At 47.6% G+C, this 13,525-nt stretch overlaps 1 protein-coding gene across 1 annotated transcript in view; it reads left to right on the top strand.

Annotated features, from left to right (window-relative positions):
- Positions 1–2,384: 2,384 nt before the first annotated feature.
- The window catches only part of LOC124805643 (fat-like cadherin-related tumor suppressor homolog), a gene marked incomplete at its 5' end in the record, with an annotated part of 863,745 nt that continues 852,604 nt past the window's right edge, over positions 2,385–13,525 (top strand). The window contains one exon of the mRNA XM_047266209.1: positions 2,385–5,315. Coding sequence (XP_047122165.1) covers positions 2,385–5,315 — 2,931 coding nt within the window. The remainder of the gene's footprint in view (positions 5,316–13,525) is intronic.

Below are 13,525 nucleotides of genomic sequence, written 5' to 3' on the forward strand. Positions count from 1 at the left end.
GGATAAAACTAAATTAGACCAAAACCTAGATGTAAACAGTGTCGGCGCACCGTCGCAGTTGCCACAGGCAAACACGGCAGTTGAAACCTGTCAATAGTATAATTATGTTAGTAGTAGCTCTTGTAATTAACTTAGTAGTAGCTATAGTATAGCATAGATCTTCTTAGGCTAAGAGATAAATCAAAAGGTATTAAAGCCTGAGGATCAATGGCTTGAGGACCAATTCCAAGCCGGCCGGAGTGGCCGAGCGGTTCTACGCGCTAAAGTCTGGAACCGCGCGACCGCTACGGTCGCAGGTTCGAATCCTACCTTGGGCAGGGATGTGTGTGGTGTCCTTAGGTTAGTTAGGTTTAAGTAGTTCTAAGTTCTAGGGGACTGATGACCTCAGAAGTTAAGTCCCATAGTGCTCAGAGCCATTTGAACCATTTTTGAACCAATTCCAAGGCGTTCATCCTCAGTACCCCAGGGTGGCGGGACTACAAACTTGTTCCTTTCCTATCTTCTTTCCTCTTCTTCATTTATAACTATTTATTCGTATTTCCTTTTCAAAAATTCAAATTTCTTGTACAACGACTCGCCTCCACGAGGCGGGAAACGCCCAACGCTGCGACCGTATGTGGGAACTGGTGTGGGGGTTAAAGCCACATCAGCGCCCGTACACCGATCGCAGCGGCTAAGAGGTCAGATAATACCCACCTTAAGTAATTAGATGGTGGGTCGTTAAAACAGGGCGGCAAGTGAAAAAAAAACAAGTTCCTTTTGTTTCCTCTCAACGCTTCAGGAGAGGTTACGAAGTGTGTATCTGCCTGATTTACATTCTACAAGGAAGAAGAACACTGTAATTTTGCATACACAGTAGTTCGCAATTATAATAGCTTCCTAAGCGTGTTAATAAAGAATACGTTTATGGCGAATGTTAACTATTATTTTGTTGATACAATTATAATTTAAATGCTTGCAATGTGTTTGACTGAATCGAGTACTAACAGATTCTTTCCGAACCAGTTGCCTGCTTCCAACCATTTCTTCTGCAAATATTGAGGAAAGTTAAAGACAGACGGGGCGCCATCATCTTTTAAGACTTTCATTAATGCTACTGGTCTCACTTGGTAGCAATTATCTGTGAAGTGCCGGTTGCTCACAGTACTGTACGAGGTAGGGCCCAATTATCTCTGCGAATTGCTTGTACCCCTAATTTTAGAATTCCCTGCCGAGAAAATGGAAATCTTCATAAAGAAAAAACAGATACAAAATCGAACACGAAAAGTATTGTCGGCAGTAGTGCAATTTATACATTAAATGCCATGTGGTAGCTCTATGAAACTGAACTCCACTTCCTTTGTTTTGTGTTAGCAGAAGAGCCAACACCGTGTTACTAGTGGAGGCCGAAATGCACGCGTCTTAGCTCACGCAGGCTGGCGTGAGGAGGGAAGAACTATACTGACGTGAGGTCTGGAACATGACAAGGAATGAGAATTCAGAAAGCGGACGTAATTAGTTTGATAACTTTAATCCATTAATGATGAACGTCGCTCTTGACGGTACATGAGTCACAATATTATCTGTTCAGAATACATTCTTGAAGATAGTACTTATAGTAACTGAATATGGCGCCTTGCTAGGTCGTAGCAAATGACGTAGCTGAAGGCTATGCTAAACCATCGTCTCGGCAAATGAGAGCGTAGGTAGACAGTGAACCATCGCTAGCAAAGCCGGCTGTGCAACTGGGGCGAGTGCTAGGGAGTCTCTCTAGACCTGCCGTGTGGCGGCGCTCGGTCTGCAATCACTGATAGTGGCGACACGCGGGTCCGCCGTATACTAACGGACCGCGGCCGATTTAAAGGCTACCACCTAGCAAGTGTGGTGTTTGGCGGCGACACCACACTTTGCTCTGAGTTCTCTACAACTATAAACTACACAATATTTCACCGGTATATATGTATAAAAGTAATCAGTCGGTCACAATTTATTTTCAAACCACGCAAAGCACAGTGTAAGAACACGGCCCTCGCGAGGCGGACGAAGCTGCCAACATGACAATAACTGACCGTCACGATTTTCACACATCCAAAGCACTATGGTTGTGTATGCTGTTTATATTTGACATCACTGGGTGAGAAGACTTGTACTGCAATTTACCCCCTGCTGCAGGGTGAAACAGTATTGCTACCGTAATGAAACGCTGACGGTGTTTATTTCTTTGTGTCGGCAGGTCGCGATGAGCTGAAGCGGCGAGCCCCGCGATGGACGCGGCAGCGAGCCCGCGCGCCCGCCGCCTGCAGCTACTGCTGCTGCTGCTGGTGTCCGCCGCCCCCGCGGGCGGCCCGTCGCCCGCCCCCGCCTCCAGCCCCTCTGCCGGCCCCGACGCGCCGCGCCCCTCGCCGCCCCCGCCGCCTCCGCCCGGCGCCTTCCGCTTCACCAGGCCCGCCTACAATGCCAGCATCCCCGAGAACTCGCCGCCCAAGACGTACGCCACGCCCGAGGAGCGCATGGGCGTCGTCACGGCGCCCGACGACCCTCGCGAGGCGGACGCCGTCATCCGGTTCAAGATCGTCGCCGGCGACCGCGACAAGTTCTTCAAAGCGGAGGAGAAGCTGGTCGGCGACTTCTGCTTCCTGCTGCTGCGCACGCGCACCGACAAACTGGACGTGCTCAACCGCGAGCGCAAGGACCGCTACGTGCTGGACGTGCGCGCCACCAAGTCCTGGCGGGGCAACTCGAGCGCCACGCCCCTCATCGCCGACACGCGCGTCGCCGTCACCGTACTCGACACCAACGACCTCAACCCGCTCTTCTACCCCACCGAGTACGAGGTGACCGTCCCGGAAGACACGCCCTTGCACCGCAGCATCGCCCAAGTCTCCGCCGAGGACGCAGATCTGGGCAGGAACGGCGAAATCTACTACAGCTTCCTGGACGCCACGGACCAGTTCTCGGTGCACCCGATGACAGGCGTGGTGTCGCTGACGCGGCCACTGAGGTACACGGCCAAATCCGTGCACGAGCTTACGGTGAAAGCGCAGGATCGCAGTTCAATCCTCAAGCAAGGTCCCCAGGCGAAGGCCAGCACGGCTACCCTCAAGGTCAGAGTCCAGCAGGTGAACCTGTTCGCTCCCGAAATCTACGTGCGGCACCTGCCCGACATCGCGGAACATTCCAACGCCGACATATACGCCATAGTGCGCGTCACAGACCGTGACAAGGGGATGCACGGCGAGATCAAGAGCCTCGATATCGTCGACGGCGATCCGGACGGCCACTTTCGCATAAAACCTGCTGGGAAGCCTGGAGAGTACAATATCGTCGTAGTTCACCTCCTCGACCGCGAGACGGCGCCTCAGGGCTACAACCTCACACTGAAGGCGACGGATATGGGCATTCCGCCGAAGGAGACGTACAAATCCGTGCCTGTCCACCTGACCGACCTCAACGACAATGCTCCAGTGTTCGATCGCGAGATCTACGAAGTCGAAGTGCCGGAAACGGCGCCGGTCAACACGCCAGTCATCCGCCTGAAGGTCACCGACGCCGACGAAGGCAAAAACGCACAAGTTTTCTTAGAGATAGTAGGAGGGAATGAAGGCGGAGAGTTTCGCATCAACCCCGACACTGGCATGCTCTACACGGCTGTGCAACTGGATGCGGAGGAAAAGGCCATGTACACGCTGACGGTGTCGGCGATAGACCAAGGGAACGCGGGCACTAGAAAACAGTCTTCCGCCAAAGTGAAAGTGACGGTGGCGGACACCAACGACAACGATCCACTGTTCGAAACGCCGGAAGCGACAGTGTGGGTGGACGAGAACGAGCCGGCGGGAACTACCGTCACCAAAGTGTCTGCCAAGGACCGCGACTCCGGCGAAAACGCCTACATTTCCTACAGCATCGCCAACCTGAAACCAGTGCCTTTCGAGATAGACCACTTCTCGGGAGTCGTGAAGACGACTATGGTGCTGGATTACGAGTCTATGAGGAGGGAGTACATTCTCAGGATACGTGCTTCCGACTGGGGTCTTCCGTACCGCCGACAGACAGAAATGCAGTTGAAGATTAACGTGAGGGATATCAATGACAACAGACCGCAGTTCGAGAAGGTTGACTGCTCGGGCCACGTGCCGCGCTACGTTCCGATCGGCACGGAGATCATCACGCTCTCGGCTATAGATTTTGACGCCGGAAGTATAATCAGCTACCGTCTGGTCGGCGGCAATGCGGACAGCTGCTTCGGTTTGGACGCGACCTCGGGAGTGCTGAGCGTCACCTGCGACCTGACAGATGTCAAAGTGTCCGAGCGGGAGGTGAACATCACCGCTACGGACGGCACTCACTTCTCGGATATCGTCCACGTGCTGATCAACCTGGTCAACGCCAAGAGGAGTCTGGGTTCGCCGGGCAGGATCCTCACCGACGAGACCGGAGCGTTCGAGTGCCGCGACACTGGTGTGACTCACCGCCTGACGGAGATCCTGGCCGCGGGCGAGCGCAACAACGCGCCCTACGACCTGCACCGGGAGGACTTCGCCATGATGCCCAGCCGCTACGGCGAGAACGTGCACGCGCCCGAGTTCTTGGACTTTCCGACGGGGATCAAGGTGAACGAGTCGGTGGCGCTAGGCACGACGCTGGTGAAGCTCCGCGCCAGGGACCGCGACCTCGGCTACAACGGCAAGCTGGTGTACGGCATCTCGGACGGCGACTACGACTCCGTGTTCCTCATCGACCCCGAGACGGGCGAGCTGAAGGTGGTGGGCCACCTGGACCGCGAGCGCGAGGCCGAGTACCTGCTGAACATCAGCGTGTACGACCTGGGCCGGCCGCAGAAGGCGGCGTCGCGCTTCCTGCCCGTCACCGTGCTCGACGTCAACGACAACGCGCCCAGGTTCGAGAAGGCGGTGGCCAGCTTCCGAGTGACGGAGAACGCGCTCAACGGCACGGCCATCTTCCGCGTGAACGCAACCGACGCGGACCAGGGGGAGAACGCGCGCGTCTCGTACTCGCTCGTCACCGACACGGACGACTTCGCGGTGGACGCGCGCACCGGCGTGCTGACGGTGGCGGCAGCGCTCGACCGCGAGCGGCAGGACGTGTACGAGCTGAAGGTGCGCGCCACGGACGGCGGAGGCGGGGGCGGCAGCGGCGACGTGCCGCCCCTGTCCTCGGACGCCATCGTGCGCATCCTCATCGACGATGTCAACGACAACGCGCCCGCCTTCGCGCTGCCCTCGTACACGGTGAAGGCGCGCGAGGACCTGCCCGTCGGAAGTGTCGTCGCCGTCGTCGGCGCCAGCGATCCGGACGTCGGCGCCGGAGGGCAGGTATGTCTGTGCTCTCAGAAGCCACAGGAATGCTTCTTTTCATCTCTTTTCTTTGTTGTTGTCGGTACTTAGCTTCGCCGCCAGCACATGGTCTCAAAGGTTGAGCCTATATACAAACCGAAGCCTCGTCAGACGAGGACAAAGGAGCGGCTAGACTATCGCGAGCTTCAGTGGAATCACTCTGTGTGGTGCTCGGAATCTACCCAATAGACTTCACGATGAGATATAGAGCTGCTGTGTACTGGCTTAAGGTGCAAAGGCACGACCAGGTTCGAAAGATCACTGGAGTACCAATTGAACGCCAACTAAAAAATTTGCAGGATGCATACCTGGCAAGGTGAGTGGGGCACAAGCGACAGGGTGTTATCACAGCTGTACTTCCACCAATACCTCATCTCCTACCCTCCAAACTTTACAAAAACTTACATGTGAAACTTGCAGGATAAACCCTTCTTGAAGAAAGGATTTCGTAAAACATGACTTAGGCACAGCCTGGGAGAACCGAAGAGGTCTAGCATGAATAGGGGAAACACGTATAGGACACACACATAAATGCCGTTGCAAAACAAGGCATTTTTCTTGTCTCTACTGTAAAACACAATTGAAGTTAGCAACTGAGGAAAATAGCTGCAAATATTAACAATACTTGCAATGCTAAACTTTGTTGTTTTACGAATAGCATTATCCTAGGGTTTATTTCGATTAATGTGTGTTGTGGACGAACCAGGTTGCTAACGTTAACGCATTTTTCTTTCTATATATACTTACAGAAGACTATCTGCACATACTGCGGTTGTTTCACAAATTTTTTTGTGTCTTATTTGGATCAAGTCCGTTATCTACGTGTTAGACTTCCATCAATCAAAAACATTGTCAGAACCGCGATACATTATTTTTATCATCTATATGATAAAACATAATTTAACAACTAAAAGGTAATTTAACGGGATACAAATGTATCGCTTGGGAATTATCGTTTGAGGATCTGTAATGCCTTTTTCCCCTCTGAACGCTAGAGGGAAATTAAGCACAAGTCTTTTCGTCGAGTACAAAAAGAACGTGCGTATATGAGCCTGCTGGCGATGCAACGTAATACAGATAAGGCTGGCAACGAAACTTGGCGATACACCCAAAAATTAAAGGAGGTCCCCTAAAATAACTGAAGCACAAATTACTGTTCTAATAAGGGAAGCATGAAAGAGACAGCTGGAAACACTGGAAGACTGAAAAAGCAAAAAATAAACTCGTGTCAGAAACAAGAAAGAGACCTCAAACAATAAGGAATTGCAGAGATAACGAGAAAGGGGACTGTGAATAGCATTCGCAGGGGTGGGGGAGGGGAGGACTGCTTACACCAAAGAGGTCGATACCACCTGTCATTCAACAGCAGCTGAATTGTTTCTGCTATTCTGATTGTCCCTTCCTGACGTCTTGCTGGATACTGCGAAAACGAATGGAAACAAGATGTAGAAGGCATCACTTTATTTATTTCTAACTAAAAAATACAGTGCGCTGGTATCTGGGTTGTGGGATTCTGAACCAACTGCAAGAGTGAAGTTGATGTGAGGTTCAAATTACAAATCACGGTCGTATGCCTTATGTAACTTTTGAGTAAGAAGTTTCCAACGTGTGGGAAAGTCGTGATAAAGGAGAAACGTATGTGAAATGGAATAAGGTAACAGCGCGCTCGTCTCTGAAATTTGGACTTTCCTGCTATCCTGTTAGCCTTTGTCAAAGCCATATTTACTGTTACTGCCAGCTGTACGGGCTGCTTGTAAGTTTCTTGTCAATGAAATGTGAATTAGAGTGTTTGATAGAACCAAGTCGAAATGACGACCTGGAGTCATCAGTTACGAAATTATTAGAGAAAACACGAGAATCGATCGAAACAAGTAATCTCGCCTCCCTGCGAGGGCCCCACGGATACGGATGTTGATAGCTCATTTGGACAAGTGATCATAATGTTGTATATTTGATAGCATGCAATAAAGGCCTCCTCTAGACTTCTCCATTCAGTATAGTCTTCAGCTATACACATCTACATCTACACTCCACAAGGCAGTTACAGTGTATGGTGGAGGGTACTTTGTGTGCTGTCGCTTCCCTGTTTTCTTCTTCCAGTCGCGAATGGTTCGTGGGAAGGGCGACTGCTGGTAAGCCTCTGTGTGAACTCTTTGATCTCTTCAATTTTGCGCTTATGGTCTTTTCGCGAGAAACACCTAGGATGATGTAATATATTGGATGACTCTTCTAGGATGGTATATTCGCGGAACTTTTGACAGTAAAACACACACTCATGGAGAGCGCCGTCCTTCCATCATCTGTCACTGGTGTCTGCTTAGCATCTCCGTGACGCTTTCGCTCATACTAAATGAATCTGTAACGAAAAATGCTGCACTTCTTTGGATCTTCACTTTTTTTTATCAGTCGTGCCTGAACGGATCCCAGACTGAAGAGCAATTTTCAAGTGTTAGTCCAAAGAGGATTCTGAAGGCTACCTGTTTTGTGGGTCTAACACTTTCCCTGAGGATTCTTCCATTGAATCTGTCTGGCATTTGCCTTAACTGCAATTAGTTTTTGTGCCCGTTCCACTTCAAATCGCGCCGTACGCATAGTCCTAGTTGTTTTATGGAAATAACTTCTTCCAGTGATTGTTGAAATAGTTCAGATGGCTCTGAGCACTATGGGACCTAACATCTGAGGTCATCAGTCTCCTAGACTGAGAACTACTTCAACCTAAGGACATCACACACATCCATGCCCGAGGCAGGATTCGAACCTACGAACGTAGCAGCAGCGCAGTTCCGGACGGAACCGCCTAGAACCGCTCGGCCACCAGTGATTGTTCTGCAATCGTTTATTGATACAATAATGGGTCTTTATGCCGTTACATTTGTTTCTATTTGTTTCTGTTTATCCCTCCACTAAGCGTCGGCCCTCTGCAGCTCCTCTGGCATTTCGCTACAGTTTTCTGGCTTCTCCTCTTCTACAATAGCAACATCCGTGAAAAGCCTTATGTAACTTCCGATGATATTTACTAGCTCATTTATATACAGGTTGTCACGGGAGGAATGGTCACTATTCAGGATATAACAGGAGGTATCATTCGAAGCAGTAAAGTCTAGTAAACATAGGCTCTAAAATGTATACGTTAAGAGCTCGTATCACTTCCTTATCTTCGATACTGTGGAACAAGCCTCTTCTACTGCAAGCTCTCTGCTTTCCATTTTTGGGAAGATGCTATTATGGAAAAACAAAAAAAAGTTAATTAAACATGAACACTGACTTGTGTACCTTAAGGGTTGTGAGCACTTGTTCAGTAGCGAAGAGCCCGTGTTTGCTAGAATTTTTCCTTCGAATGGATGTTCCTGCCATATCGCTCAATATTGACCATTACAAACCGTTTGTTGTGAGACGTAATGGTCCAATAACGCTCCATTGGAGGACGCCCGATGTTATTTTTACGTCTCGAGGTAGAGCCCGTTGATAATGCCATGCTGCTCGGGATTAGCCGAGCGGTCTCAGGCGCTGCAGTCATGGACTGTGCGGCTGGTTCGAGTCCTCCCTTGGGCATGGGTGTGTATGTTTGTCCTTAAGATAATTTAGGTTAAGTAGTGTGTAAGCTTAGGCACTGATGACCTTAGCAGTTAAGTCCCATATGATTTCACACACATTTGAACATTTTTTTATAATTCCATGCTTTGTTCTGTTTTCTGGAAAATCTTCAAACCAGTCTCTGATATTCCGTATGCTCGCAATTTGTTCATTAGGTGGAAGTGCAGAACTGTATCCACAGTGGTCCTACATTGTTTCCTAATGCAATCAACCCACTTCCATCAGACGGTCACTCGATCTTTCCTTAACTCATCAGTTAGACAAAAACTTTGCACTCGAACCAGAGGAAAAGTGCACCAGTAACGATGAATAAATACGCAGGCGAATGAACACATCAATCTAGTTAAGGTTCCGAATGGTATTCGGAAAGGTACCGTAGTGCTGGACGAGCTGGACAGATATAAGAGGCGATCAAGAAGTTTCCGTTAGAAGGCCCTTACAGTCCGGAATCGACATGCTGATCTGGTAAAATCCGCCAATCAGTCAATCGTCCCCGACGCACCAGATTGAAGATACCTGTTTGGTAAAACACCGTGTCCTACTACATACAGAAGTCCGTAACTGCATGCTGCACATCCTCGTCCGACAGGAATCGTCGACCTTCAAGGCCTTTTTTAGGGGACCGGAGGCATGATAATCACATGGGAAGAGATCACGACTACAGAGCGGGTGTCCGGGTGTCTCCCACTTTTCCGTAATGGATGGGGCTGGCATCCCAGATCGACCAGCACGATACAAACAACTATTGTTCCATTTAAAAAATTGTATATTTTTGCTGTAACTCTTTGGATAATAACACAATAAACTATGTTCATAGGTCAGCAGACAGTGTAACGTTTGTTATGGTGACCTACCGCAATAAATATTTCCGTCGCCAATTACTTCGTAACTTACGAACGGAAACACATTTATTGAAACACCCTGTATGTGCGAGCAACGGGAGGAGCCAATGGAACATGATGATAGCGTGTTACCTGACCTTTTTTCGGTAGCTTCTCGACGTGTGGTAGCAGGTTATGGATCGATGCTGGAATTCTTACACCATCTGGTGGTGTAAGAAGTCTTCACATGCCGGACGTCATACCATGGATTTTATTTCGAGATAGTTTGACTCTAATCCGCATTTGATTTTAATCGACATCCTGTTGTTAGTTATTTGTTTTTATGACATGTCCGAAACAACAGACGCCACTCATTCTTATAATTTAAAAGATTAAAAACGGGAGAAGCTTCAACAAACTTGTGACACAATATAAGGAGAAAACTTAAAACTTAAACAGTTCATTCATAATTACAATAAAAATAAACAGCAGCTAATCTGTTGCTTGTAGCTACATAAAATGCCTTCATCTGTAAAATGTAAACTTCCACGGCCGGGAATGACACAATTAACAAAATGCTCCGGGCTATTATGCCGTGGTCTAATAGATTTGACCTTGAAATCCAGAGTTTCGTCCCCGTCTGCAGAGGACATTTTCAGGGGGGATCGTAGCTTCTTTGAATGTCCGATTCACACCCTGGCTCGCTACTCACTACAGCAAAATTCCACTTCCGCGTTCTTCCGTTCATGGCGTGACGTCACAGGTTTTGAATGCGCGACCGCAACTGGCCGTTGTCGACTCCGTCGTCCGCTGTTGCTGTGACCCCACTGTGAAAGACTGGTACACATCTACTTCAGCACCGGAATCCACATATCATTCAATTTCACGCCATCCTCCTTCGTATTGAAATTCCGGGTTTGTTTTACAATCTCTATCGCCTCTCTGTATAACCTTTCATGGTAACTGCTTGTGGCTGCTAGTATTTGATTCCTATCCAATTGAATGTGGTGGTCTCCTGGCTGCAAATGACCAAATGTGGGCCGACTGGATTCGTGCATCAAGTAAATCAAACGGCATAGTGATACAGCTGGAGGACATGCAAGTGTTAAATTAGCTTTGATGTGGTATCGCTATTCACTATGTTTCCGTTCAGTGAAGTGTTGCAACAGTTGAATCGGATTTTTCATCCCGATGTTAGAGAACTGTTTAAATATTGCCTCTCAGCCACATATTTCAAACAGAGCGACGGGTTCTATCTACAGACGAATGATGTCACTGTGTGGAGCCCATTAAGTCCAGTTATAGCGAACTTTTTATGGAAAAATTCGAGGAGCAGGTGTTGAAAACTTCGAACAAGACTCTAAATATTGTTTCCGGTACGTGGATGATACGTTTGTTTTGTGGCGGCGGGCAGGCAGGAACTGGGTCGTTGTCACAAACATCTCAAGGGGATCAGTCCGAAGATTCAGTTTACCATGGAGGTGGAGGCAGGCAAAAGATTTCATTTTCTTGATATGCTAGTTTTAAAGGAAGAAGGTGATAGCATTGGCCACACGGTTCACCGAAAACCCACGCACAGACCATTACCTACGCCGGGATTCGAATCACGACCCACAACAAAAGCGACGCATAGTGAAACGACTGGCGGATACAGCAAGGAAAATCTGCGAACCAGAGTCTTTTGACACAGAATTAAACATCTCAGCAATGCAATGTTCAAGAATTGATATTCGTTTGCTGAGTGAAAGACCACCACGTAGAAATCATAGCGATGCTCAATCGCCGGTGAAATATTAAGTTTTCCATCCTTTCATTAATTACGTTACTGACCGCATAGGAAAAATCTTGAAAAAGCGGAACACTGCGGTAGTTTGCAAACTCACCCGAAAGATACAAGTTCACCTAAAATCGGCCAAGGATGCTCGCCAACCACTCGAAAAAGCAGGAACTTACAGGCTTCTGTGTAGTTGTGGGGAGGTGCTACAAAAAGAACGATCAAAAAAGACGACTAGATAAGCACAAGGGCAATTCCAGAAGAGGGGGTACTGAGATATCAGCTGTTGCAGATTATGCTTTGCAGTCAGGAGGCCACCACATTCATTTCGATAGGATTCAAGTACTGGCAGCCACAAACGGATATCACCAAATGTTATACAGAGAAACCATAGAGATTGTAAAACACCCACGGAATTTCAATAGGAAGGACGAGGGCGTGAAACTGAGTGACATGTGGATTCCTGAGCCAGGATGCGAATTAGACATTCAAAGAAGCTACGATCTCCCTTGAAAATGTCCTCCGCAGATGGGGACGAAACAATGGGTTTTAAGGTGGAATCCATTCGACCACGCCATAATCGGCCGTAACATTTTGTTAACTATGCCATTATCTGCTTGTAACCCTTGAAAAAGAACCAATTAACACGAAAAATAGAGTTATTCAGCTTAGATTCCTACCTTGTAGCACTGAACATTCGCAATGTTGAAATAGTAGTAGTAGTTGTAGTTGTTGTTGTTGTGGTCTTCAGTACTGAGACTGGTTTGATGCAGCTCTCCATGCTACTCTATCCTGTGCAAGCTTCTTCATCTCCCAGTACGTACTGCAACCTACAACCTTCTGAATCTGCTTAGTGTATTCATCTCTTGGTCTCCCTCTACGATTTTTACCCTCCACGCTACCCTCCAATAATAAATTGGTGATCCCCTGATGCCTCAGAACATGTGCTACCAACCGATCCCTTCTTCTAGTCAAGTTGTGTACAAACTCCTCTTCTCCCCAATCCTATTCAATACCTCCTCATTAGTTGTATGATTTACCCATCTAATCTTCAGCATTCTTCTATAGCACCACATTTCGATCGCTTCTATTCTCTTCTTGTCCAAACTATTATCGTCCATGTTTCACTTCCGTACATGGCTACACTCCATACAAATACTTTCAGAAACGACTTCCTGACACCTAAATCTATACTGGATGTTAACAAATTTATCTTCTTCAGAAACGCTTTCCTTGCCATTGCCAGTCTACATTTTATATCCTCTCTACTTCGACCATCATCAGTTATTTGGCTCCCCAAATAGTAAAACTCCTTTACTACTTTAAGTGTCTCATTTCCTAATCTAATTCCCTCAGCATCACCCGACTTAATTTGACTACATTCCATTATCCTCGTTTTGATTTTGTTGATGTTCATCTTATATCTTCCCTTCAAGACACTGTCCATTCCGTTCAACTGCTCTTCCAAGTCCTTTGCTGTCTCTGACAGAATTACAATGTCATCGGCGAACCTTAAAGTTTTTATTTCTTCTCCATGGATTTTAATACCTACTCCGAACTTTTCTTTTGTTTCCTTTACTGCTTGCTCAATATACAGATTGAATAACATCGGGGAGATGCTACAACCCTGTCTCAGTCCCTTCCCAACCATTGCATCCCTTTCATGTCCCTCGACTCTTATAACTGCCATCTCGTTTCTGTACAAATTGTAAATAGCCTTTCGCTCCCTGTATTTTACCCCTGCCACCTTCAGAGTTATAGAAATAGTAATGGTGGAGATTTTATAATAGTGAGCTACTTATCATTCGTCAATAAAAGCAGCGACCGATGACTTGGATAAGTTTCCTTTTCTTTGCCTATATAATTTAATATTTTAATTGTATTTATTTTGAAACTGAAGGGGTCAAAATTGTTCCGTCATTGTTAAATTTCTACCTTTGTTACAGGAAACAATAGGAATAAAAAACCGAAACGGTAATTTCAGAAACTGGTTACTTCGA

The sequence above is a fragment of the Schistocerca piceifrons genome, chromosome 7, assembly GCF_021461385.2.
Source record: "Schistocerca piceifrons isolate TAMUIC-IGC-003096 chromosome 7, iqSchPice1.1, whole genome shotgun sequence".
NCBI lineage: Eukaryota > Metazoa > Arthropoda > Insecta > Orthoptera > Acrididae > Schistocerca > Schistocerca piceifrons.